Source organism: Sturnira hondurensis, unplaced genomic scaffold, assembly GCF_014824575.4.
Source record: "Sturnira hondurensis isolate 20B ecotype Veracruz unplaced genomic scaffold, ASM1482457v3 Scaffold0022707, whole genome shotgun sequence".
Taxonomy (NCBI): domain Eukaryota; kingdom Metazoa; phylum Chordata; class Mammalia; order Chiroptera; family Phyllostomidae; genus Sturnira; species Sturnira hondurensis.
In genome coordinates this window covers 449,300-475,539 of record NW_028095338.1, presented here as the reverse complement: position 1 = coordinate 475,539, position 26,240 = coordinate 449,300, and the positions used below count along the sequence as shown (strand labels likewise).

General features: G+C 39.6%; 1 protein-coding gene across 3 annotated transcripts; it reads left to right on the top strand.

Moving 5' to 3' along the window:
* Window positions 1–658: 658 nt before the first annotated feature.
* LAMTOR3 (late endosomal/lysosomal adaptor, MAPK and MTOR activator 3) lies at window positions 659–19,838 on the top strand. Of its 3 annotated transcripts, none has more exons than XM_037036249.1 (7): window positions 659–861; window positions 1,150–1,195; window positions 4,107–4,141; window positions 13,031–13,089; window positions 16,751–16,884; window positions 17,932–17,995; window positions 19,489–19,838. In XM_037036249.1, the coding sequence occupies exons 2-7, from the start codon at window positions 1,187–1,189 to the stop codon at window positions 19,560–19,562; spliced, it is 375 nt and encodes a 124-aa protein (XP_036892144.1). In that variant the 5' UTR covers window positions 659–861; window positions 1,150–1,186; the 3' UTR covers window positions 19,563–19,838. The 3 variants fall into 3 exon arrangements, with proteins under 3 accessions (XP_036892144.1, XP_036892141.1, XP_036892142.1); XM_037036246.1 differs by having other exon boundaries at window positions 659–869; XM_037036247.1 differs by having other exon boundaries at window positions 659–883.
* The last annotated feature ends 6,402 nt before the right edge of the window (window positions 19,839–26,240 follow it).

Genomic DNA, 26,240 nt, shown 5'->3' with positions numbered 1-26,240 from the left:
TCGTAAATACATTCCCATAGACCTCTTTTTGCTGCTACCTACTGTAGGTTTTTGTTAAACGCACAAACAAGCAAAGCACCAAACAAAAACGTAATATGGGCACTCCTCGCATGCCAGGTCTTCTAATTCAAGAGCCGGTGAAAGAAGGTTGTCCAGTATCTGCACATGCTGAGGTGCAAATAAAACGATGAGACCTCCAGACAGCCCATGGCTCCTCAATTCAATCTACATCAGACCATGAGTAAGGAGTTGTGGATGGCAAACAGGAGAAAGCCCAAGACTAGAAAACTGGGGACTCATTTTAGGATTTCTAATAAAGGGCAATCTGGTGCTTGCTGTTCAGCTTGCAACACAACCTCCTCAAATTTTCTCAATGGAAAAAAAAAGGTTTTAAGATACTGGTCCCCTAAAAACTAATGAAAATCATATATTCCCCGCACTAAAATGACCTTTGTTATGCTTTCTTCTGCGTGGGGTTAGAGGTAGCGATCTCACACGAATACTCTCCCTAAATGCCGCCGTTTCAATTGTCCTGGGTCCCGGCATCTGCGCAGGCGCAGGAGCAGGCACCAGAGGCAGCAGCCCCGGAGAGCCGAAGAGGGGCGGGGAGGGGAGGGGCTAGGCGCGCTAGCTGCGTGATCTCGGCGTCGGGGGCACCTCCCCGGAAATCTTGTGTCAACCCGCGTCCAAGGCACAGAGAGTGCTTCCTGGAGCACAGAGGAGCCAGAAGTCATGTGATGGCGGTGTTCTGAGGGAGTTGTTTTGGAAGCTGTCTCTGAAGTGACAGCGGACAGCCCCGAACCCTGCGCTACGGAGAACCTGGCAACCCAGAAAGCCGGGCAATTGGAGCCGCTTTGCCAAGTGTTCAGGTCTGGCCCTGCAGGTGGGTGGGAGTTAAGCTGAAAGAGCATTAGGCGCCCCTACCCGTTTTGTTTGGGCTTAGATATTGGGGGCTGGGGATGTGGAGTTGGCTAAGGCAACCGGCCACCTATATCGGTATCTGGGAACTCCGACTCCCTTCGGTGTCCTTCAGTCCCAGAGGCTCGGATTCTTGCCAGACCGTGGTGCGGGGTCACCTCGCTTATTAGGGTGAGGGTGGGAAGGGTGAGGTAGCCTTGACGGGAGCGTCACCAGGAATTTCTTTTTCAGGTGTGGCTTTTGAGCGTACGTGAGAAAAGGGTTCATCATGGCGGATGTGAGTTAACACCCCCGCACAAGAGTAAGGAGAGGGTGGAGAGTTTGGAGGCTACTGGGCGGGGAGAAGTAGCACTTCCCGGGTAGAAATTTGTCTCTTTTTGCACCCTCCCCCCGCCCCTTAATTATTTTCTCTAGGCTGTGGAGTGAGAGACCCATGAATGGATTTGCTTGGGGCCTGAGTGGGGCCTGGAATGGGGATGGAGGACACCAAGGTGCAGTTTCCACTCCCCAAGTCCTGCATCCATAAGGGAGGCTCTGAACATTTACCATTTTGAGTTTCTAAAGTGGTTTGCTGTTTGGAATCCTTTTTTTCAGCAAGTGGTCATGGTTGTATTTCTGGGTTTATTGTAGCAATTTTAGTTATTTCCAGCCGATGTCTTTAGCACGTCAATAAAAAGATTCAAAGTTTAGGCAGCTTAATTGTGATAGTTACTAGAAACAGAAAGAAAGTAGTACTCATACTAATGTTCGTATTTTGCATCCTATTACTTTGCATATATACATGCTGGGTGTTCTAAATATTGAACATTTGTTTATTTTAGGAGGTAGGCACTATCATCCCTGTGTTATGAATGAGGATGATGAGGCACAGGGAGATCAAGTAACTTGCTTCTGATTACACAGCTAGTACTTGGGGAGTCAAGATACCAACTCAGGCAGTTTGGCTCCAGAATCCATGTGACCATTACATTAAATAGTCATTCAGCATTAATATGAATATGCTTTTTTTTTAGGTTGCAAGATTATGCGTTTCAACATTAAGCAACGTTTTATTTCTTTATTACTCCATTTTTGGGTGTCTAACGTTATACAGGGTCCGACAGAAGTAATGCCTGCCTGAGTGTAGTTGGTAGGGTAATTATGGGTGTAGTAATTTATAGGTTTTTAAAAAAATGTATTCGAGAGAGAGAAACATTAATGTGTGGTTGCCTCTCATGCCCACTCTACTGGGCACCTGACCCCCTGGCCCCCAACCCAGGCATGTGCCCTGACTGGTAATCGAACCTGCAACCCTCTGGTTCGCAGACTGGCACTCAATCCACTGAGCCACACCAGCTAGGGCATAATTTATAGTTTTAATTTGAACATTTCACCTGAAATGTCATATGGTATGCTTGAGTGTGATGTTGTGTTACAGAATTACATGCTTATGATTTTGTAATGAAAGACTTTGTAATAAAAAGGGGGTGTTATTTGTGCTGGACCTTGTATTTCTGAAACCATATTAGTCAAGCATAATCAAATTACTAAATACTGTATCTATTGAGCATGTGCTTTGCAAAGGCTTTGGTAATAAGGGTTGTAGCTGAAATGATGATTAAGGTATAATTCCTCTCCTTCAGGGCTTTACAGTTTAAAAAAATAGTATGCAAGTAAGCATAGATTTGTGTGAAAACTCAAAGGAAAGAGGGATTACCTCTAATTTGTGTCTATCAGGAAAGCTTGGTTGGAGGATTTGGTGGTTGATATTAGCTCTAAATGAAGAGTAGCAATTTTTTTCAAAGTAAGAAAGGAAGAATATTATTAAAAGAATGAATAGCCTACACAGTTAGAAATAGGAAAGGGAGAGGTATATGTGGAAGAGTTGTGAATAGTCCAGTTTAGTGGGAGCTAAGGATGTGTATAAGGAGGTGTTAGGAAGCAGGGCTATAACTTAGTCATAGGCCATATTTTAGAGTCTCAAACGTGCAAAGAACTTATATATACTTCAGTAGATAGTTAAGAACCATTCAGACATTGGTTCTCAACCTTGGTTGCACAGGGGATCATCTGGGGAGCATCTCTAACCCAGTTATCAGTGGTGTGTGTGTATGATGTATATGCTCGTCATATGTTATCCATAACCAAAGTAGAGAACCACTGCCATTACGGCTTTAGAGTGGAAAATATGACTCTTCTCACTGTGTAGAACTGAATGGGATAGAAATATGAGATCAGCATACCAATTGGGATGTTAGTACAAGTCATAAGTAATCAAATGAAAGTAAACTGTAATGTCAGTTGCAAAGGAGATCAGTTTAAAAACATTTGACTTCACAAGTGATTTAAAAGTGACAAATTTGAGGTTAGGGTTAAGTGTTACTTTTAGTTTCCAACCTGAATAATGGGGTTGGTAGTGCCATTAGTAGGAACAAAATGAGGAAATTTGGATTTTATTGAACTGTGATGAGTTGAGATTTTTTTGTGTATGTTTAAAATGAGAGCAAAGATAAACTAGTGGTAATGAACATTCAGGTTTGGAGAATTGTAGGGTTTAAAGGTTTAAAACAACAGGTATCTGATTTATCTCTGCAGAGCTCATAATTGATATCTGATTGTCAATGAAATTCCCCAGATGAGAGAGTGTAATAAGACAAGTAAAATAGTCTTATATTTCTTTTGTCTTGATTATGTTCCATGTTAAACACTTGACATACATTGTCATATGTTTAGTCATGTGAGTAATTGAATTTTAGAGAAGTAAGTCAACTTACCCAAGATTGTTAATGTGATGTAACAGAGTTTATATATAGATGTGGAAAGATGTTCAGAATATATTCTCAAATGAAGACACCAGTAGCAACAGGATATAAAATAATATGAAAAGTCTGATCTTAATTTTATGGTTAATATATGTTTGTGTTTTCCATTTCCAGATAGCTAATCACTTTTTCAGTAAACTCCTAAAACTATTTTATGACATAGGTTCTGCTATTGTTCCTACCCAACAAATTTTGAAACCGAGGTTTAGAGAAAAGAGTTAACTTGCTTCAAGTCACACAACTCGTGTGTCAAAATCAGAAAGAGAAAGAACACAGAAGCAAGAAAGGTTATGAATGTTAACTTAGGGTACCTGGAATGTGAATGGGACAGAATCTAGGGAACTAGTGCAAAACATGTTATATGATTTCTTTACTATCCTTTTTCAGGACCTAAAGCGATTCCTGTATAAAAAGTTACCAAGGTAAAAAATTATTAATTTGTCATTAAAGAAATTCTGCATAACCTGTTGTTTTTATATAGTGTTTTGTTTCTTATTATTTTATACTAATATTGTGTGTCTCTTATGCTATTGCTTTGCACTGTAAATACCTAGTGTATCCCTGGGTAGCATAAATGATGTCCTTTGAATTTCCAGCTAAATAGCAGGGCATTGAGAGGTTAAAACACTTAAAGGCTAAACAGTTCATGGTTACGGGAGGGCTAGAACTCATTTCTTGCCACATAGAGCTCTTTCAAGTATACTGTCATAGCCGTTTACTGGATTATAGTTTGAAGTCATTAGAGTAATTTTAAGGGGAAAGAACTAAGAACTTGTCCTTACTTTTAATTCTGCTTTTAATACCTAACTGTCAAGTCTACACATAATCCAAAATGTTATACCTAGATAGCACCTTATACATGAATACTCAACAAGGCTTTCTTTAGCCTGTACACAGTCCATGTGATGTATCATTTTATATTTTCATTGTTGTTCAAGTACAGTTGAATCCATTTTCACCCAACCATGACACCCCGCCCCACCTCCCACCCTAGAACCTACTCCCTTTGGCTTTGTCCGTGTGTTCTTTATACATGTTCTGATGGCCCTTCCCCTATACTCCCTATCCCCAGTCCCCACTGGTTACTTGCAGTTTGTTCTTTATTTCAGTGTTTCTGGTTATATTTTGCTCACTTGTTTGTTTTGTTGATTAGGTTCCACTTAAAGATGAGATCATATGGTATTTCTCTTTCACCGCCTGGCCTATTTCACTTAGCATACTACTCTCCAGTTCCATTTGTGCTGTCACAAAGGGTAGGAGCTCCTTCTTTCTTTCTGCTGCATAGTATTGTTACAGAACAGGGCCAAAGGGGGTATGATATACTCTTACCGAAAGGACCCCCACTAGGTTCACATTGTCCGCCATTAGAGGAAAGAAGTCTCTCAATGCCAGAGATTTGTGGAAAAGGAAGGGAATGTTTATTTAAAGCTATACAGACTTAAAGTAGTGACCTCATGTCTTCATTAAAATATCAAGAGTCCTTTAGGATACCCACAGTGCACACAGTGCTTCTTTCTCCCTCTTCCCTAAACTGGGGTACCATATCTCAAGAAAAGAAGTAGATTCAGGCTCCCAACACCATCAGCTGTGTCGGTGGCCAGGATCAAGCCACCTGGTTCTTCTTGGCAAAGCTTTGAGGGGTCTCCACTCTGCCAAAACTGCATGGTTTTCCCCTTCATGGCTGCTGCCAGCACTCCTGTATCCTTCCAGCTTTACTGGGCTGCCACAGTGGATCTGGGTAGGCATGGCCCCATGGCACAGAGCCAGTCATTTCCAAGCTCTCACGTAGGTGCTGTTACCAGGGAGAGTTGCCTCCCAGGTAAGTCTTGGGTGGAAGTCACTTCCATCCCCCTGGCTCAAAGTAAGGCCACAGCTATTTAACATATCCATGAAGCCAGTTAAAGGTTATAAATATATTAAATGGCCATGCCAGAGGTTAGCTGCAAAGCTGTTGCTATGCAAAACAGCTCCCATGTTCCTGCTCCATGTGTCCCTTCCCCCAACTCACACCTGTGGGGGGAAGTGGTGAGGACATCTTACTTATCTTTCAAATAGTTCCTGGAGTTCTGGACCCCTTTTTAAATCCCTATTTGGGGCCTCCCACTTGGCTACACCATGTTATAGTATTCCATTGTGTAAATGAACCACAATTTTTTGATCCACTCATTTGCTGATGGGTAACTAGGTTGCTTCCAGTGCTTGGCTATTGTAAGTTGTGCTGCTATGAACATTGAGGTGCATAAGTTCTTTTGGGTTGCTGTTTCAGGATTCTTAGGGTATAGTCCCAGCAGTGGTATTGCTTAAAAGTCAAGTCTATTTTTAGTTTTTTTGAGGAAATTCCATGCTGTTTTCCACTGTGGCAGCACCAGTCTGCATTCCCAACAACAGTGCACTAGGGTTCCCTTTTCTCCACATCCTGTCCAACACTTGTTGTTTGTTGATTTGTTTATGATGGCCATTCTTACCACTGTGGAGTGGTATCTCATTGTAATTTTAATTTGCATATCTCTGATGGCTAGCGATGCTGCAAGTCCTCTGTATGTCCTCCTTGAAGAAGTGTCTGTTCAGGCCCTTTTGCCAACTTATTTATTAGGTAGTTTGTCTTCCTGGAGTGCCATTTTATAAGCTAGGCTCTTGTGTTGAGGACAGCAAATTTCATTTTAGAAATTTTACTGATTGGAATGACTTTGTCATTTGTCACTTTAGTTCAATTAAAATGTGCATTTACCCTTAGAGTAAAGGGTGTGAGAGAGAAGAATATAACTTGAGACGTCCATTCTCATATTCCAGAATAACTGAATAACCCTTGAGATAATATAGCAGGATATGTTATTTTTAATTTTTTTAATTAAAGATTTTTTCTATCCTCCAAATCTGTTTGAAGTTAAAAAGGTTTTAGATGTTAGTTTATTTCCATAAGTAGGGAAAGAAAACTCTTGTTCAGATTTTTTTCTTGAATTGTTTGGTGTGACTTGCCTATTTACTGGTGCTTTAACTCTAATTATAGACCACTAAAAATTAATGATATCATCTTCTGGTTTTGAATTATGTATATTTTTCTTACATATTCAGAAACAAGACACCCTTGATGTGTTAAATAGTTGTTTGTTACCACTGATTTTATGTTAATGCAATACTTAAATTAATTATTACTTTCTTCTTAGTACTGGCTGCTGATTCTGTCCTCAACCTAATGACTAGCAATACAGACAGTCCTAGCTTTGCACAGTATAAACGTCGAGAATTTAGAATATATTTATTTCTTTGTAAAAAAAACTTACAGATGCTACATGCTTAAGATAAGGAACAGGCAGCTTTTCTGTGCCATGGGAAATAGGCACAAATACTCCAAAGTTTGGATCAGCTTTCAACATTGTATCCTTTGTGCTTTCACTGTTGTGACATATCTCTTGGAGAGTTCTTTAATGTGAAGGTTTTTTTGCGAGTGTCACTTCCTCTGGGACATTTTTATCCTTTTCATACCAACCACTTTCTCATTTATGTCAATAAGTCCACTTTACTAAGTTCCTCTGGCTGCACATTCCGTGCAGAACAATGATAATGTCCACCTTCTCTCAGCCAGCTATTTCTTTTTTTAACTCCACTTACTATCTGTTCTGGTTTCACTTCCAGCATCATCACTCACTTTTCATTTCTTTGCTTTATTTCATCTTTATTGGCCTTATTGCTGTTATTTTTTAATATCATTGGACGAGATAAAAGTACATGCTTTATTTTCTGCACAACAGATGCTCAGTGACCAATCACCAACACACTTTGAAAAAGGCAATGTGACTGGTTATTGATCACAAGTATCTATTATTTGCAGTTATTTACATAATGATTTATGAACTAAAGGGTTAGCAAAGTTTGTACTTCATACAGTTAATTCTGTTAATGTACCATACTTACTGAAATTTGATCCATGGTGTAGAAAGTGAATGGTGTCATTTAACTACACTGATCATTAAAATGTTTCCACATTGGGACTTTAAAAAATGAGGGCTTTCTGTATTTATTTGTATTTGGCTTCTTAGAGACTTACCATATTGAAAGGTTGATAAAATTGGTGATGATGATGCAGGGGACGGGGGCAGTGTCACACTGATGGCAAAAGACAGAAACGGAAGCATAGTTGATATCCATAAAAACATAATGAAAATTGTTTTGTAGTGGAAGGAAAATGGTTAGCACCAGGTGGTGGGTTTTTTTTCCATGATGACTGAGGCCAGTGTGATTTATATTTGACCATTTCTTCTTGAAAGTTAGGCATATTGCATCCCAAGAGCCAGAAGAAGGAGAAATAATAATACTGAACACTTACACACAAAATATTAGAATACACGCTTTGATTTGTGGCTAGATGTATGTAAAAGTTAAGGGGTTAGACACAGGTAGCCTGGCTTCACAGCTGTGGGTCCAGGCTTTTAAATGTACTGCTTGCTCTTCCTCTCATGAGACCAAGTCAGACACCTACAGATATTAATGGAGTATGGGTTTGTTCCTTTTTTAAATTCTCTGTTAAATACAGTTCTTGGATTCATACTTTAAAATCTAGTTGTAACACAAGCAGTCTCAGGCTTAAATAGTCACAACCTTGTACTTTAAAATAAGCAGATGTTTCATCATTATATAAATAAAACTATGATGTCTTTCATTACTAATGTAACATTTGCTTTTTTGGAATAAAAAATGTTTTAGTAAGTGTAAGGTTTAGATTTCTACAGAATATTTCATAAAATGTAATCCATCCTAAAAGCATAAAATGGTGCCTATCAGTGCATCATAGGTATTTTCAGTTATTAGTAAAAATCTATTCATGTTGTTCTTTGTTGACTATGTGTGTAATTAGAAATGCCTTTTATATTTGTAGCCTAATTTCTTTGAGTAGTTACTCTAAAGTATGTGAGTAATTTTTCTACTTTGTTGGACATTTATCTTTGTGAATTTGAAATCTATTAAAAAGAACATCTTTTTATTTGTTTTCCTCTTTGGGTGCATTAGTTGGCATTTAAATTAATGCATAAAGAGAAAAAAGAAGCTACCTTTGGTGAGACAGGTTTTTTAAATGTTTTTGTAGTAGTCTTACGCATTTTTTTTAATTTGCCTATTTTTGAGTAGGCAATACATTCATAAAGTTTAATATTTAAAAGTTAATCAAAGGACATAGAGTGAGAAATTTCTTATCAGTGCCCTTCAGTCAGAGTGCCCTTCTCCTAGGCACCCACTGTTACATACAGGCAAACATGTGTAAACATATTTACACGTATACACAGAGGTCCCAGTTTAGACTGCTATAACAAGGTACTGTAGATTGAATATTTCTTACAAATAACCAAAATTTATTTCTCCTACTTCTGGAGGCTGGAAGTCTGAAATTGGTATCAACATGGTTGAGTTCAGGTGAAGGCCCTCTGCTGAGTTGCAGCCTGCAGACTTCTCATATTGTCACAAAGGGAAGGAACCTAGCTAGCTTTCTACTCTCTTAGGAGGACACTAAGTGCATTCATGAGGTCCCCACCCTTGTGGCCTAATAACCTCCCAAAGGCCCTACCACTCAATACCATCACATTTGGATTAGGGTTTTAATATACAAATTTTGGGGGTGACACAAACATTAATCTATTAGAACATACACACACATATACCTAGATGTGTTGTTATATTAAGTTGCTTCTTGTACACACTATTCAAAACCATATGTTTTTTCACGTAACATCTATAACTGAGGTCAATCCTTCTCAGTACTTAAAGAGCTGCTTCTTTGTTTTTTATGTCTGCAGAGTATTCCATTGCACGTGTGTGCCATAACTTATTTAACTTGTTTCTTTAATATATTTTATTGTTTATGCTATTGCAGTTGTCCCATTTTCCCCCTTCATTCCCCTCTACCCTGCACACCCCTACCCACCTGAATTCTCCCCTTTAGTTCATGTCCATGTGTCATAAGTTCTTTAGCTTCTACATTTCCCATACTATTCTTGCCCCCCTTCTCTATTTTCCATCTACCATCTGTGCTACTTATTCTCTGTACCTTTTCCCCCCTCTCTCCTCTTCTCACTCCCCTGTTGCTAATCCTCCATGTGATCTCCATTTCTGTGGTTCTGTTCCTATTCTAGTTGTTGCTTAGTTTGCTTTTGTTTTAGGCGTGGTTGTTAATATCTGTGAGTTTGCTGTCTTTTTATTGTTCATATTTTTTATCTTCTTTTTCTTAGATAAGTCCCTTTAACATTTCATATAATAAGGACTTGGTGATGATGAACTCCTTTAACTTGACCTTAACTGAGAAGCGCTTTATCTGCCCTTCCATTCTAAATGAAAGCTTTGCTAGATAGAGCAATTTTGGATGTAGGTCCTTGCTTTTCATGACTTTGAATAATTCTTTCCAGCCCCTGTTTGCCTACAAAGTCTCTTGAGAAATCAGCTGATAGTCTGATGGGAACTCCTTTGTAGGCGACTGACCCCTTATCTCTTGCTGCTTCTAGAATTCTCTCCTTCATTTTAATCTTGGGTAATATAATTATGTTGTGTCTTGGTGTGTTCCTCCTTGGGTCCAACTTCTTTGGGACTCTCTAAGCTTCCTGGACTTCCTGAAAGTCTATTTCCTTTGCCAGATTGGAGAAGTTCTCCTTTATTATCTGTTCAAATGACTTTTCCTCTTGTTGCTCTTCCTCTTCCCCTTCTGGTACCCCTGTAATTCGGATGTTGGAATGTTTAAAGATGTCCTGGAAGTTCCTAAGCCTCCCCTCATTTTTTTGAATTCTTGTTTCTTCATTCCTTTCTGTTTGGTTGTTTCTTTCTTCCTTCTGGTCCACTCCATTGATTAGAGTCCCAGTTTTCTTCCCATCACTATTGGTTCCCTGTGCATTTTCCTTCATTTCACTTATTGTAGCCTTCATTTGTTCATCTAATTTCCTACCAAAATTAACTAGTTCTTTGAGCATCCTGATCACTAGAGCTTTTAACTGTGCATCTGATAGGTTGGCTATCTCTGGGTCGCTTAGAAGTATTGGCTCTGGGGCTTTGATCTGTTCTTCTGTTTGAGCCTTTTTTTTTTTTTTTTTTTTTTGGTCTGGTCATGCCTGTTATGTAGTAAGGCTTGGAGCCTTAGATGTTCACCAGGGCGGGTCAACCCAGTTGCTGGGTTGTGATGTTGTTTGTGGGGGCAGGGTCAGAGAGGGAAAAATGGTGCTTGTTCTGCTCTCTCTAGGATTTCAGTTCTTTCTGCTGCTTCTCACAAGCAAATTGGGCCCTTCTGGTGCTGGTTCCCAGGTGAGTGGGCTTATGTACATTCTAGGACCCTGTGGGTCTCTGTAACAAACTCTCCTGTGAGGCTAGGAGTCTTTCCCATACCTCAGCCCCCACAAGTGTTGTCATTCGGTGCTTTTAGGCCTTAATTCCTGGCACTGGGGCCCTGGGTTGCTCGGTCTGTCTCACTGCCCATTTTTGTGTGGTTTATCTGAGCGCAAATGTGTGACTGTGGTCAGCCAGCCACCTTGCGCTCCTCATTGGGTCTGCCCGTTGCCACCCCAAGCCCAGGATCTACCAACTGCCACCTGCACGCCCAGGTTGGTTGCCAGCTACCACTTTTTCTTGCCACAACCCTCTCTGCTGGCTGCCAACTCTGCCCCTTTTACCAGTCTGGATGAATGGTTGTCGGACTTCTGTACAGTTCAGTTTTCTGTCAGTTCTGGTTGGTTTTTTTGTTTCTAAATTTTTGTTGTCCTTGATTTTGGTTGTGCAAGGAGGTACAGTGTGTCTTCCTATGCCTCCATCTTGGCTGAAAGTCTAACTTCTTCTTGATGGATAGTTAGGTTTCCTATTTTTTTCTGTTGAAATATTTTAAGAGATGGTGCTCTTGAGAACTGCACAAAGTGCTGTGTGATTGTCCAAGTATCTGCTGGATATATTTTTATATAACCTAGTTTTTAACTTTGAAGAATATATTTGTTTTATGTATTAATTATATAGGGCATGTTGTAATCCACCACTCATTTTAGCATTGAATGATAATAGAAAATAATACTAGTAAATATTTATACACATTGTTTCATCATTCTTATTTTTAATGTGAAGTAGATAAATGGCTTTGTTTGTAATGTTTTCTCCTCAAATGGCAATGACAGTTCTGTGACTTAAACATTTTGACAATGGGATTTTTAAAAATCTAATTTCAGTATCCTAAGTTAATATGAATATTCTTCATTCCTAAGTTAAAATATTAAGGTTAACACCATAAGGAGTGGATAATTCTGGGCTATATAGTAGGAACACTGGGCATATTTCTGAGTTGTGATCTCCATGTGTTACAAGACAGTACAAGGATCTAGGTTTTGTATAAATATTGGAAGTTTGTTTCCTCATTATAATTTTTAACACTATGCTTTTGTGCTCTAGGAATTCTCACTAATAATTTAATACCTAAATTGCAGTGATAAATTGTGTCACTGTCAGGAAGCACAGATTATACCCTGGTATTAATAATTAATATTTTAATGTAAACTATGTACCAACTACATGTATGATTTTATTAAAATTCACCATAGCCAAAAAATACACTTATCTTCATTTTCAGATTGTTAACTAAGGCTTAGAGAGGTTTTATAACTGGCCCACAGTGGCATAAATAGTAAGCAAGAGAACCTGGATGGCACCCAGGTCTTTATTTCAGAAACACCGTCTTGACCATTCTGCTCAGTGCTCCTTACATAGGCATGGCTGAAGGGATTGCTGTGGACCTTTGTTCTTCCCATCCAGTTACCTCAGCTTAGAGATCTTTCCGTCCTTCTGTTTGTCAAACCCATACATTTAAGCTGAGCTATCACTTCCTCGGGGAGGCCTTCCCTGACCCATCTGTCTAAATTAACCTCCCAGCCCCATTATAATTTTATGTTTTGTGAAGGCAGTGTGTTTGTTTTCCTTTAGCATGGTATTATAAAGATTCAGTGCCACAAATAGTGGGCGTTTGTTACTAGAATGAATGAAAGAAAAAGTCTTTTTCATTGTTACCATTGCTGATAACCTGTCATAGTTTTGTAAACTGTAGAATAATTACCAGTTTTAATGGAGAACTAGCTATGTTTAGATCTTTATCAATAAACTACATAGAATTGTAAAGATTATAAACATGTTAATAATATACATTCGCTCAATTTCTGGAAAAGTTTTGGCAAACATTGGAGCTTCTGTTGTCAATTGTATTTCAATTTTTTTCCAGAAATATATACATGAAAATTACCATTATGACATTGATGTACATATTTTCAGAAAGTGAAATGTTTTACAGTATTTTATCTTTTTTTCCTTTCTAGTGTTGAGGGGCTCCATGCTATTGTTGTGTCGGACAGAGATGGAGTGCCTGTTATTAAAGGTAAACTGAGTACTCAACATGCTTGTGTCATGTTTGCTTTAGAATGAAAATGCACTGGTACCTGAGTAGTGCAGAAGCAAGCATGTGAAACCCATTTTAATAAATTCAGGAGATAGTCTTAATTTGGGGGAAATGTTTGCTTTTGTAGGTTGAAGACTGTGTTGAAACTTACAACATACTATATGTTAAATGTATCTTATTACCATTCAGAGCATGGATTTGTCACAGGCCCAGTTTCCCACTAAACACATTTTATGCTATAATATAAAACCATTAGTAAATCTAAGTGATAAGGTTGGGAATGTGTGCAACCTAGATGTATTATGCACAAGACTCCCCCGACCATGTTTATTATCAGTACTTCAGTAGTTTTAGGATGAATATTCATATATTTGAATCAATATATATTGATCGTTTTATTTAATCTTTCTTGATTTTTTTACTGGAAATGAGATCTTAAAAATAATTACTTTAGTTAGCTAGAACCTAACAAGAAATTTTCACCTAATGAAGATCTTGCTGACTTTCAGCCAAGGAAGTCACTTTGCCTCTTGTATAGCCATAAGAAGGGTCACAACCAACTTCAAAACAAGAACCAACCAGACCTGCCAGAAAATCAAACCATATAGAAGCCCAACAACTAAGGATGTAAAGAGGAAATACTCACTTAGAGGGATAGGAGGGGTGGAGACAGGGAACTGGGGCTGAGAGGATATGGTGTGACAGCAGTGAGGTGGTGGCAGCTGGAGGAATGGGTGATCCCACATTTATGTGTGGCTGGTAAAAACCGGGAGGGACACTTCAGAAGTGAGTGGTCCCAGGCCCAGGCCAGACCACACAGCCCAGGGTTTTAGCAAAGGGAAAATAAAGCCTCATAATTTCTGGCTGTGAAAACCAGTGGGGGTTGGGGTGGTAGAAGAAACTGCTGGTCTCAGGAGAGTCTCTTCAAAGGGCCTCCATGGTCCCAGAGCAAATGCAAATCCACCCACTCTGGGAACCACCACCAGGGCAACAGCTATATTCCAGTTGAATGCTGGAAGTGGACGAGTGACTGGAAATGAGGCGAGAGCCTAGCAAGCAGCATTATTTCCTCTCCGAACCCTCTCCACATTACCACAAAGTGGCAAAGCAGTTTGCCCTGCCCTGGAGAATTTCTAAGGCTCTGACCCTTCCAACATGACATGTACCTTTTACAGAGAGTCAAAGCAGCTACACCTAACACAGAAACAAACACAAGGAGGCTGCCAAGTTGAGGAGACAAAGAAATATGGCCCCAAATGAAAGAACAGATAGAAACTCTCCAGAAAAAGAATTAAGCGAAATGGAGACAGCCAACCTATGAGATGCAGAGTTCAAAATACTGATGATAAGGGTGCTCAAAGAACTCATTGATTACGGCAAACACATAAGAGAAGAAATAAAGGCTACACTAAGTGAAATAAAGGAAAATCCACAGGGAACCAACAGTGAAAGGAAGGAGGTTGGGGTTCAACAATTTGGAACATAAGAAAGAAATAGTCAACCAGTACAAAATGAAGAAAGTAGAATTAAAAAAATAAGGAGCAACTAAGAAGACTCTGGGGCATCTCCAAAAGGGTCAACATCCAAACCACAGGATGCCAGAAGAAGAGGAATAACAAGAAATTGAAAATTTATTTGAAAAAATAATGAAAGAAAACTTCCCTAATTTGATGAAGGAGATGGATATACAAGTCCAGGAAGTGCAGAGAGTCCCAAACAAGTTGGACTTAAAGAGGACCATGCCAAGACACATCATAATTAAAATGTCAAAGGTTGAAGATAAAGAGGGAGTCTTATAAGCAGCAAGAGAAGAGAGCTATCTACAAAGGAGTTCCCATAAGACTATCAGCTGATTTCTCAAAAGAAACCTTCCAGGCAAGAAGGGACTGGCGAGAAGTATTCAAAGTGATGAAAAGCAAAGACCTATAACCAAGATTACTCTATCCAGCAAAGCTATCATTTAGAATGGAAGGGCAGATAAAGTGGTTCAAAGGAGAAGCACTTCCTTTTCAAGTTAAAGGAGTTGATCATCACAAAATTCTTATTACATGAAATGTTAAAGGGACTTATTTAAGAAAAAGGTCAAATGTATGAACAGTAAAATTACAAAGAACAGCTATCAACAACTGAATCTAAACAAGAACAAACTAAGCAACCAAATAGAACAGGAACAGAATCACAGAAATGGAGGATTACCAGCTGAGAGGGGGAAGAGGTAGAAAGAGGGAAAAGGTACAGGGAAATAAGAAGCATAAATGGTAGGTACAAAATAGGGAAGTTAAGAACAGTATAGGACATGGAGAGGCCAAAGAACTTACATGGACAACCCATGGACATGAACTAAGAGGGGGGGATCTGCTGGAGGGAAGGGGGTACCAAGCAGAGGGAGACAGAGGGGAAAATATAGGGATAACTGTAATAGCATAATCAATAAAATACACTTTTTAAAAAAATTTAAAAGACAACATAAAAAAATCTCTTATAAAGATTTTATTTATTTTAGAGAGGGGAAGGGAGGGAGAAAGAGGGAGAGAAATATCAATGTGTGGTTGCCTTCATGTGCGCCCGCCCACCTTTCCCTGCCAAGGACCTGGCCCACAGCCCAGGCATCTGCCCTGCCTGGGAATTGAACAAGTGATCCTTTGATTCATAGGCCAGCACTCAATCCACTGAGCCACACCAGCGAGGGCTGAAAAAAAAATTTTGTACCTGATTTCAGTCTTTTTTTTTAAGTGTATATGATATAGTCACATAGTAAGACCATTGTTACTACTTCTGTCTGGTATCATCAGATTGGATGTTTACTGGGACACTGTAGTGGCTTTAATAGCTTTACCAAAGAAGGGTTAAATGATGTTCTATACATTTTGTTGCCAATTTATTTTCTACCTGAGGTTATCATGTATGTCAGGTAATTTTAAATTTAGAGTTGAAAGGAAATTTAGAAATCAGTTGCAAAGAGTACATTGTCATTCCAAAATGGCAATGTGAGTCAGTGACAAAAATATCAGAACCCACCATCTCCTGACATGTGGTGTGCTTTTTATCCCACCATAAAACAGGTGGCTGTGGGAAAGTCACTTGGCTTTTCTGAGTTCTGTAATGAATGCTTTCAACAAAATAACCTTAGAGATTTTCCAGATTTAATGTTCTTTCTGAAGATCTCTGTGTTAGTGCCTTAAGCTTGCACAGCTAACTCCATGACGTTAACGTATGAAGGAAAAGAGCTGGCCAGCTGCAGGATTAGTAATATCTATACGTGATACAACTGTGGGTTTTATGAGAGCAAAGGTTTCCGAGCTTTTTTTACTTAGGTTGGCTGACAATTTATTAAATGTACTGATTAGTCTGTGTTTTAAGACAGGTAGATATTAAGGAAATATAAACATTTAGTGTATTTTTAAAAATTAAAAAAACATTGTGAGAATTGTCATTTCTTCCCGTAGTTATGATCACTCAACTTCTGAGCAGTTTTTCACACCTAAATTGCTGAGATCCACCAGTCACTGATAGGATTTTAAATATTGGGAGCAGAACCCTATGCTTGATATTTTTATAGATATATGTTTTAAAATTTTTGTAAATCTTATTTTTACCATGTCCACTGCTTAACTTTTACTTAATTCATTTGTGTTTCCAGTGGCCAATGACAACGCTCCAGAGCATGCGTTGAGACCCGGTTTCTTATCTACTTTTGCCCTTGCAACAGACCAGGGGAGCAAACTTGGACTTTCAAAAAATAAAAGTATCATCTGTTATTATAATACCTACCAGGTGAGTTCATTACTTTTGAATAGTTTGCTAATTTCAACTATTATTGTTACATTTTCTATATAACATAGCTTGTGTTATCACTCTGAATTTGAGTTTTGAAAGGGGTAGAATTTTAAAATTTTGGCATTCAAATTGGTTATGTTAAACTATAGATTTTCCTCACATTTTATACCAGAAATTAGTTACTGTGGGAAAGCAGTAAAAAAGATAATAAAATACATGTTACCCTGAAAAGGGGAAGTCAGGTCACTTACCTCCAGTAGATGGCGCCCTCAGCTTAGCAACTGGTATCTCAAGTGACTGGTTGTAGTGACAGGGAAAAATGTCTCTTGAAAGTCAAATGATAAGTTATTTCAATGTGTTATTTCACCTTATTCTTTCATTTGGTAAATAATATAAATATTATATATATAAAATAAGTGTCCAGCTGCATTTTCCTTAGAATACATTCATTGCTTGTGTTTTAGTGATGCTTACCAAAGTATGACTTACGTACTACTGATAATATACAAGTATTATCATTTAAAATGAAAGAGCTTATATTTTTTGATGTGTATTGGGCAAAACCCATCTCACCATTAACTTCACTGACAAGGATTAGATTGAAGCTAAGTTGATAGTTGAGATTTTGAAGTTAATTTAAATTTGTTTAAATTATAGTGGTACATAAGAAGCAGAAAAATCATGAGGATACAACTACTTGAATGACTGAGAAATACTTCCTTTAGCCATGAAATGATTAAATTTTTATTGAGCTCTTACTATGTAATTGACAGTCTGTTGGTCTTCTAGAGATAAAAAGATGAAGACACAGTCCCACCTTAAAACTTTCCAGGCTAAATGGTAATGTCTCTAAGAAATAATCAGTAACTCTGTTTTATAAAAATATTTCTTTTCAGCTTTCATATTTCATGATGTACTGCCATGATGTTGTGCTGGTATCTTGCACATTTACCATTTACAAGTTTTTTGAAAGATTAACATAGTTCATTGAATTATACTGCCTTTTCACAATACAACATTAGTTCGATCTTATTTTCTTTTTAGGTGGTTCAGTTTAACCGCTTACCTTTGGTGGTGAGTTTCATAGCCAGCAGCAATGCCAATACAGGTGTGTTTTAATTACCCTAAGTAGAGCTTTTAATTTTTTATAATGCTATATCTGAAGTCCAGTATGACAGTAGTAGTAGTTTTAGGGTAAAAATAAAAAAATTGAACTTGTAGTCCAGGTCCACAGTCTAGGCCTTGCTCTGTTTTCCGTGTCCGCGTAATGAAACTAATGATCTGCTTTCACCATCTTACGAGGTTACTTTGTAGCTCAGATGAGACAATGTGTCTAAGTAATCCTTTAACATAGAAAATAAAATGTTATCTTCACTGCTCGAAGGCCACATTCTGCACACATTAAAACAGCTTACAACAAAAAGGGAGTAGAGAACCAAAGAAAGTACAATACAGTGGTCAAGGATGAGTTAAATTCCATGTAGACCAATCTCTGAGAAATTTTTAAAATCTTGAGCTAGTTGAGGAAGATGAATGTGAAGAGTGAATATGAAGAGCATGACAGGATGAAAAAACACGTTCTTCTTGAGGATCGAAGAATTGAGAACAAGCACTAGGAAGCTGTTCTTTCTGTAGAGGATAGTCCGATCTCATCATATCCAGTGGCCTTCACTAGGCATTTATGTGTAAAGTAATACTATTCAGTTGAATTGCACTTTTTCACTCCCTTTCCTAAAGTGGGATTTTTTAAAAGATCTGTCTCCTTCAGATTTGACTGCTATTTAGAACTGTTACACATTCATTTTCTGTTTTTTTTTTTATTTCCAAGGTGTTCGAGCAAGTTCTATTTCTGTCTGTGTCACTGAAGCCAGTCGCTAGATTTCTGATGTTTAAAATGAGGAGTTTAGATTTGATGATCTAATAGTTATTTTCCTTTTCTAAATCTTTTGAAGCTGTGAAATATATATGTGAAAACTCTTGGTAATTTAGACAGAGGTGTGCAAAAGTAGCTTTACAATTATGATACAAACAAATATTATAATAAAATACAAGAATAAACTGTATTTTGCATACTTACAGCTGTAAACCTACTTTTGCCCACCCTTACATAGGATATTAGTGTCAATATTTTAAGTATATTAAACCTTGGTTGTGATAAGTCACCATCACATACTAAGTCAGTAGTTGTTATAAATTATGATAATGTACAGAATCATATTTTAGTGCTTAGAACATTTCTTTGATAATTCCAATGCTTTTAATATTCTTTGAGATAGAGGAAGATATTTATTTGAACATAGAACAAGTAGTGTCTAAAATATATAGCCTTTCACTCTGGTAAACTAAGGGAGAAGCTAAATCTAATTTCTAGACTAGCTTGTCTTCAGATTCATCATTAAATTTCCTTTAAACATGGAATTATGTGTAAACTTCATAATGAATGCAAGTTTTTTGGTTACTTAGAATGTTTTAGTACAGAGAATAAATGATGTCTCATTTATTTTTTAGTTAACTATATTATAACAAAAGCAAATTTAAGTCAAAAACATTTTAGGAACATTTTTTTCTAATGTTCTAATTTTCTTAATTTCTTTGTTTTAGGACTAATTGTCAGCCTAGAAAAGGAACTGGCTCCATTATTTGAAGAATTGAGACAAGTCGTAGAAGTTTCTTAATCTCACAGTGGTTTTGATGTCTACCTTATCTTCAGTATAACAGACACAAACAATACCAATTTAGCATCTTGAAACCACAACAATGTTTGTATCCATGTACTCAACAAAGGGCCCCTTTTCTACCTTACACTAAAGAAAGAGTCTACAGAGACAGATTGATTGCTATCTTTTCTTGTACAGATATTATTTACTGAGACCTGGGGGTACCACAGAAAGGGTTCAGTCTATCGCAGCTCCCATGGAGTTAGTCCAGTCACCAAATCTGCATGAGATTCTGTTCGGTGGGTCAGGATCCAAACGTTACTTTGATCCACTTGAACCATGCAGTGCTCCCTCTTACACATTCTGCCAGGCCTGCAGAATGAAGCAGATCCTTTTTATTGTGAATAGTAATGAAGACATATTTTTTTCATGTTGTTTCATTTCTTTGCATTGAGTATGGGGAAGATAAAATGGCATAGTAAAGTAATAAAATCAGTACAATCACTAACTTTCCTTTGTATGTATTATTTTGCAGTATAGATGAATATTACTAATTGATTTGATTCTCTTCAGAGGGTGCTGCTGTTTAATGAAAATGATAGCTGATGGTTTTTCCCCTCTCTGCTTTCTGTAACCAATCAGTGTTTTAATGTTTGTGTGTTCTTTATAAAATTTAGGTGTAATTCATTATTGAACTGTTTCCAATATTGATACGTATGTAAACATGATACTACAACCATTTTTTTCAGTACATAAGTATAAATAAAATAGTATTTTTAAAAGTATAGTTTGAGCATTGTATAGTCCCCCTCCCCCCAGACTTCTTTCAAAAGTTTAAAGAGTATAATTACTACATTCATTCTTTTCGACCACATGAATAAGTAGTGAGTTTCTTGTGGATATTGCTTGGGAGATGGTTTTACCTTGCATAAACTGTCATTTGGAGAATAAATATCCATGAGCCTAATTTAATCTCTATGAATAAATTGGTGTCATACTAACAGAATGTGCCCTTTGTCTTCAGGAATGCAGGCCATCATTCGAGGTGGTTAATTCCCTCCTAGGTTCTTTGACAGTCTAGTTTGTTGTAGTACGTCCAGTTCAGCACGCGTGCACCGAGCACCTGTGTGCCAGCACCAGAACTCCCTGTAGAAGTCTAGGGAGCACAGTTCACATCCTGCTTCCATGCTCCGGGGGTGCATTTTCCATGGAACGGGTGTAAATGTCGCTGTAGCTGCGGAGTGAGGCAGTGGGCCAGGCACTGTGCCTGCTCGCTGCTTTCCCTCCTTCCTTTCCTCCTACGTGACATGGGGACTAAATTGTGGCCCCCACCTTTAAAGAATTTAAAGTTCAATAAATGAGACAGGTATATGAAATGCTGTGCTAAGGACTGCTATAGAGACAGAATAGGGGCATTGATTTATTTAATTTATTTTTTTTTAGAATCAGGTTTTGCTTCATTTTGAGAGAATAGGGGGCATTTAAATTGGGCAAGAGCAACAGCCTTTACACAGAAGTAGGCAGGAGAGATCTGTTTTATCTGTAAGGAATTGTATAACCTAATGAAACAGATAACACCCATGAAAATCAGAGCTCCCATTATGTGGATTATTATTTAGTAGTGCCCTGAAGATTTCTTCTAGGGCACTGCTTCATAGAACAAAGTCTTTTATAAATGAGTTGACCAAAATTTGAATTGCAGGTAATAATTATATATCTAAAAATTTCAGGAAAGAAAACTGTTAAATGGAGGTACTTAACCTTTGCATGGCAAATACTACTACTATTAAAATTTCTCTTTGAGGGGGTATAATAAATTCTGTAGTTCATCTGGAAAAATAAGGTGAAAAATCCCTTAAGTTTTGAAAAGGCGAACAGTAAACCTGATCCTAGACCTAGACCTACCCCAGCCCTAAGCATTTCTAACCATAGCCCTAGCCCTAGCCTTATCCCGAACTCTGATTTTATCCCTAGCCCTCCATCTAGCCCTAATCCTAACCCTATGTTAAAGAAGTTTTTGAAAAGGTAGTATAAAACTAAGTGCACAGCTAGACAGACGAATGGAACAAACTAATCCAAAAACAGGCTTTAGTACGTATGTATGAGGACTTAAAACATAAAAACTGCGTACATCAATGGGGAGAAGATTGCTCGATAACCAGTAGAGCGTGCATTTTTTATACTCTGCTGGTGAAAGTGGAAATCGTTATGCCCCGTTATGAGGGACAACGGGGCTTTCTCTACCAGACTTCGAAGTACTAGGATTCTACAGGGAAGCAGCACCAACAGACACAAAGTACTTAAACTGGGTACCTCACGACCAGTCAAGTTGACACCAGATTAACCATTGTAGCCAGCAATTCCACCTGTAGCTATTTACCCTACTGATGCATATGGACATGTGCAAAATTAGCTATTTTCAGCTCTATTCATTTCAATTTGGTTAACACCAGAAAAAATGGAAACCTAGATACCTGTCAGATAGGGTGACCATGTGTTCTGTTTTTTTTTAACATTACCAGTTTAAACATTTCAGACTATAATTATGAGCACTTTTAACTCTCAAGTGTCCCATTTTACGTAAGAAACGATATAGTCACCCTAATTATAGAGGATTAGTTAAAATAATGGCTACATTTGTCATTTGTGGAAATAATGGCTACATTCTACATTTGTGGAAAAAAGAATAAAGAAGACAATAGGTACTGTTACCAAACAGCCAAAGGGATCCTGTGTCCTCCTTTGGCCTCCCCACCCTGCTGCTGAGAACACCATGGCCTGTTTTACCTTCCTTGCTTCTCTGCTTTCCATGCTCTGTCCACCAGCTGGGAGGGATTCATTCCCAACGTCCCATCTAAATGCTGGAGTTCGTTTCTGATGTCCAGGGTACTTTGCCCAGTAATGGTCATGTTCACCATCTGCACACTCTGCTGCCTGTGGGTCAGCATCAGTGTGCTTCCTATAGACCTGATAGAGCCTCTCCGAAAATTCAGAAGGGTCCTCATTGGGCTTTTGCTGAAGGGCTTGTATCATATTTAGACTCTTTTGCTTGGGCACCTCCTTAAGCCCTTCCAATATGCACTTTGTGTAATATTCCAGGAAGGCTAGGCCCCCACCATTTGGGTACCAGTCAGGATGTCCAGGGAATTGCTGCCGCTGGGTTGGAGGTCCCATTTGGATTCTCTTGGTAGAGACCTCTTCATTAGCCCTATTTATAACCAGCCATCTGTCATCCACAGCCAAGATATTGAGGAGAGCTGATATAGCTGCCCAGTTTGGATGGTGAGTGGCAAAAATTGAGGTGATAAGATCAGCGATTCTCTGAAGGTCATCCCTATATGAAGGGTTGGAATGTTTCCAATTCAGTAAGCCTGAAGTGGAGAATGGAGTATGGGCCCAGTAATAGCCAGCAGGCTGGTCTTCCCCAATATGCTCCACCAGTCGGATATTGCCTCCAAGGAAACTGGCTTTCTCTAGATAGGGATGCTCCCTTGCCAAATGGGGTGCCTTGACGGGTCTTTGAGGGGGAGACCCATCCCTCACCGTACAAGGGTGGAGCTCTTGGCTCTGTGGTTTCTACTGCAGGGGCAGCTCGAGAAGGGGGTGGTGGTGCAAAAGCTCCTCCTGCCATGAACTCAGGGTTCTGTGGATTTGTAACAGGGTGCAGGCAGGAGGGGGACCCTGAAAAAGGATTTGGGATGGGGTCCAGAGCTCAGGGTGTCCAGGAAATATTAAGATGTCCTCACCCTCTCCCCACCCCCAGGTGTCAGTTGAGGGAAGGGACGAATGGAGCAGGGCCATTGAGAATTGCTTTGCATAGCAACACGTTTGCAGCTAACCTCTGGAATGGTAATTTAATATATCTATAACTTTAACTGGTTTCATAGATATGTTAAATAGCTATGGCCATGCTTTGAGCCAGGGAGAGTGGCTTCTACCCAGGATGTAAGTGGGGGCTGGTCCCCTGACTTACAGCACCTGTGTGAGAGCTTGGAGTTGAATGGCTCCACACCACGGGGCTACACTTGCCCAGACTCACTATGGCAGCCCATAGTGAGTAAAGCTGGGAGGGTAGGGGAGTCCTGGTAGGTGTAACTGATTGTAGGAGGAGTCAGAAATGGGGCTGCAAAGGAGGACTGGAGCAGGGATTTAAAACCCAGAGACGGCAGCCATTGGGGAGAGAGCCATGCAGTTTGGGGCAGAGTTAGGACCCCCCTCTTGCCCAGGTGAAAGAAGAAAAACATGCAGTTTTGGGCAGAGTGAAGACCCCCTCTTGGCGAGGTGAAAGAGAGAGCCGTGCATCTTTGCCAGAGTGGGGACCCCTGCAGCCAGGTAAAAAAAAAAAGCCACATGCTTTTGGCAGAGTGTGGGCCCCTGCAGCTCTGGTAGAAGAGGCCCACATGGCTTTGGGATGCTCCCTTTGGCCACGTGTCCTGGGAAGCAGGAGAAACTTTGCCTGGAAGAAGGGTGAAAGAACTCTGCCAGTAAGTCATTAGAAGGTGTCACATGACTTTGGATTAATTGGAGATCCTGCCTGGCCAGTGACATAGCTGATGGTGCCAGTGGCTTGGAAACACGGACGTGTGCTTCTTTTCCTGAGATACAGTACCCCGAATTAGGGCAGGGGAGAAGGAAGCCCTGTGGGTGTCTGTGGTTATCCTAAGGACTTTGATTTTTTATGGGGACATTGGGTCACTGCTTTAAGTCTGTATAGCTTTAAATAAACCTTTCCTTTCATTTTCACAAATCTCTGGCATTGAGAGATGTCTTTCCAACCAGCAACAGACAGACGGACCCAGTAGGTATTAGTATACTGTCCTTGGGAGGGGCCCCTGTTGTTCTGTAGCAGTATTTGGCATCCCTGGGGGGGCCAAGTATTGCCCCAGCCTTGGCCCTCTGTTTGGTAACAGGTTCAGAACATGGACGAAGTTTTACCTCCTCAGTCTCCTTTTCTCCCTGAATCTTACCACAGGGAAGAGGTTTTAGATGCTCTTCCCTTCTCTGAACTGTCAAGCGAGTCTCTGTCCCTGGCAAAATCTTATTATTCGATGACATAAATGCATTGACAAAAGGAATTTCATTCTATCTGTCTAACTGTTGGCAATACTGTTTCAATTTCATGGCAGTAAAATAACTTAGGGAGCCATGCAGGGGCCACCTTTCCTCACAGGCCAAAACTTATGTAGGCCCACAGTGTTACAATAACAAATCAATACCTCCCTGGATGCTGGGTAACGGCAGTACATGCTCCAGTCTGCCAAAATCCTGCCCTGTGGGTTCCCTCCAGGAGCCAGCATAGAACTGCCCTTATTGGCCCAGACATACAGGGGAAAAGCTATAACCAGAAAAATCCAAGGAACCTGAGAACATATAAACAAAACAGGTATTCGACTCTGTTATTCCAAAGAGTACTCACAGGCAAATCTGCCAACCAATTTCACAAACCCTGGTTCCCACGCAATGGCTTCCCCAAAGCAGTCCTCACCCGGACCTCGTTTCACAACCTTTCCCTAGACCCGTTTCCTTTTCACCAGCCAGGCCTGTTCAGGTGGCCAATGTATTGAGCGGAAGTGCAGAAAAATTCCTGGAGACCGGGAAACCCCACAGTCCTACTCTCAGTGTCCACTAACCACAGGCTGCCTGCTTCCCACCAGAGTCGCCATTGCTGTTACTGAAGAGCAAGTAAGGCCCTGCTGCCTGCCACCACCCTCTAGGCAAATTCCAGAGGCAAAGTTTTAAGGACAAAGGAAAGGAGTCTTTATTCAAAAGCTACACAGTTTTGGAATAACAGCTTTCCACTTGCATTACTCACTTAAGCCTATTAATTAAGGCAAAACTCATTAACTTTAGTTCCAGCTTTAATTGCCTAAGCCTATCAATTAAGGCTAAATCTTTAACTTCTGAGTTCCCCTATTGTTCTTGTTTGGTTTTAATTATCTTATTTCTATAGGGTTAGTTTACAAACTAAAACAACGTGAGATACTAAGGCTACACAATTTTGGAAGGATGGCAGGCTTCTGCCTCAGAGCCTGTCCCCTCTGGAACACCCAGAAAAGAATAACCTGGCCACCCCCTGCCAGTCCAGCTGAGCCCTAGGCTGCACCCAAAGTTCCTTCCCATCTACCACACCGTCCTTTGGGAAACGCAGGCAGCTGCAGCACAATCATCCAGGCATCCTCCAGGAAAAAGACCTGGAGAGGCAGCCTCTGCCCTCTCTTTATTTTAAATCTTCTAGCCCATAATGCCAAGCACCCTGGAGGCATTCGGCTTCTCCCCTAATCTCTACCTAGTCTGTTTACCATTTCCTCCGGCAACCTCCTCCTACCGCCCCTCCCTCCTCCACAGTGATCTGATCAGAGCTCTCTGTCAGAACTGAGATGGAATGATCTAAGATACAATGTTGATTGAAAAAAAGCACGGAGTGAAACCGCCTGTGGCATGCTACAGGAAGGGAAGATACCTGTGTGTTTATATTTGCTTGTATGTGATAGAGCATCTCCGTAGATACACAACCTGGTCACAGTGGTAACCCCCAAGGAGTGGGCTAGGTACCTGGGTGTGAATATCCCAGACGTGAGCCTTTCACTGTAAGCTTTATTAAATCAAAAACTTTTAACTATTCAAAAACAAAAAAACTATTTTATCGAACAACAAACCTGAAAATAAAATGGTGATAAGGTGTTGGGGCAGAATGCT